We start from the raw sequence: 1,657 nt of genomic DNA, 5'->3' as shown, positions 1-1,657 counted from the left end.
ACAGAAAGGTGCACCGAGAAACATTTTCACGAACAGTCGGGCCGCCTTAAAGGCAATTCAGGCCTTCACGTGTGACTCCGCACTGACCTGAGAGTGTACCAGTAACCTGAGAGAACTCGCTAGGGGTTTATGATGTTACTCTATGGCAGGTTCTAGGTCACAAAGTCATTGAAGGATGAAAGGGTTGACAAGCCGGCCAAAGAGGTAGCGAGAACGCCCTACATTGAGCCCCAACCTGGCTGTGGACTACAAAAAGCTATTTAAAACAGATAATTAATAGTTCTGAGACCTCAAAAGTAGCCCTACGATAGAAAGAACTGCCAGGTCACAGACAGACAAAGAGTATGATAACTCCGTCGCAAAACCAAAGAGGTTTTATTTCTCAGCAAAGGGGATCTAAAGTTGCTTTCAGGTTTCCTGACTGGCCATGCGCCCTTAAAATACTACCTCTTACATATTGGACAAGCTGAGGATCAAACTTGTAGACTTTGCAACGATGAGTTGTCGTGGTTTTGATGTATCGATGGCGCTTTTCTACGGAAGTCGTGGGTCAAGACAACTTATTCAAGAAAAATCAAATTGATGGGAGCTATACAATATGGATAGGAACAACGACATAGTTACATTACAAGATAGCTTTGGAGCAACTGTATTTTTATAAAGAAATTTTTATTAATAATTATATCATGATATAATCTCTAATAACAACTAAACATTACATTACAAATTAATTAAACAAGCAACAACATAAACTACTTTATATAACTAAAAAAACAAATAAAAATCTTTTCTTTGTCTTTATAATTTTCCATGCGCCCTTTGATATTCCAAAGATCTTACGATATATTCCGGAATTTTCGGAATTCCATCACCTTGAGGTTGAAATCCATTTTCATCGGCAACGTAAGTTATCTGTACCGGAACTCCTTCCGGAGAAGTATAGCTGAAAGATCCTTCGGCTTTTAAAGCTTCTTTCGAATCGGGATTATTTGATGGGTACAAACTTCCTTGCTCGGCAGCTTTAATACCATTTTCAGTTTCGTAGGACCAATTGTAACTTCCATACGGATCGATTTCCTGCCTTTGTCTTAAAATCCTGTAGTTCGGGGATTGTCCCAAAGTTAAACCAATAAGCGTTAAAGTAACGAAAAGTTTAAACATTTTTGTAGATTTTTTAATGTTAAGTTTTGGTTTAGGTTAAAAAACGTTCTTGTCTGCATTTTTGGTCGTCCCCAGTATTTATACTAAGTTTTGGGCAGATGAAAGTTTTCCGGGTTGTGCAATATGATCATAAATAAGGTTACGAATACGGATGTCGATTACAAGGTTACGATGTTTTTTCTAAGAAGAAGAAGAAGCAACGGGATGCCTGTTATCTTAATTTATGATAATTTTTTGACATTCCGTATTAAATCAACATAACGTTATGTTGCGCTAAGTGAAAGTGCCTAATAAACGATTTTTTAAAATGTTTAAGTGAGCTGAAATAATTTTTGAATAACCCTATATATTCAGATTAAATAATCTTTTTAAATGACATATTACTAGATGTTGTAAATTAGGAAACACCCATTTTCTAATCATTTCGCTTAAGGAGATTAATCGTATTTTCACTTTCTTTTTTCAAAAAGCCCAAGTTAATAAAAAATAACGGTAT

At 35.9% G+C, this 1,657-nt stretch overlaps 1 protein-coding gene across 1 annotated transcript; it reads right to left on the bottom strand.

Moving 5' to 3' along the window:
* Positions 1-720: 720 nt before the first annotated feature.
* LOC111428722 (endocuticle structural glycoprotein SgAbd-8-like) lies at positions 721-1,178 on the bottom strand. The gene has a single exon (XM_023064374.2). It carries the CDS (start codon positions 1,159-1,161, stop codon positions 799-801), a length of 363 nt encoding a protein of 120 aa, XP_022920142.1. The 5' UTR covers positions 1,162-1,178; the 3' UTR covers positions 721-798.
* Positions 1,179-1,657: the final 479 nt, after the last annotated feature.

Source organism: Onthophagus taurus, chromosome 7, assembly GCF_036711975.1.
Source record: "Onthophagus taurus isolate NC chromosome 7, IU_Otau_3.0, whole genome shotgun sequence".
Classification (NCBI taxonomy): Eukaryota; Metazoa; Arthropoda; class Insecta; order Coleoptera; family Scarabaeidae; genus Onthophagus; species Onthophagus taurus.
The sequence above is the reverse complement of the archived record's forward strand: the minus strand, read 5'-3'. Positions and strand labels throughout refer to the sequence as shown.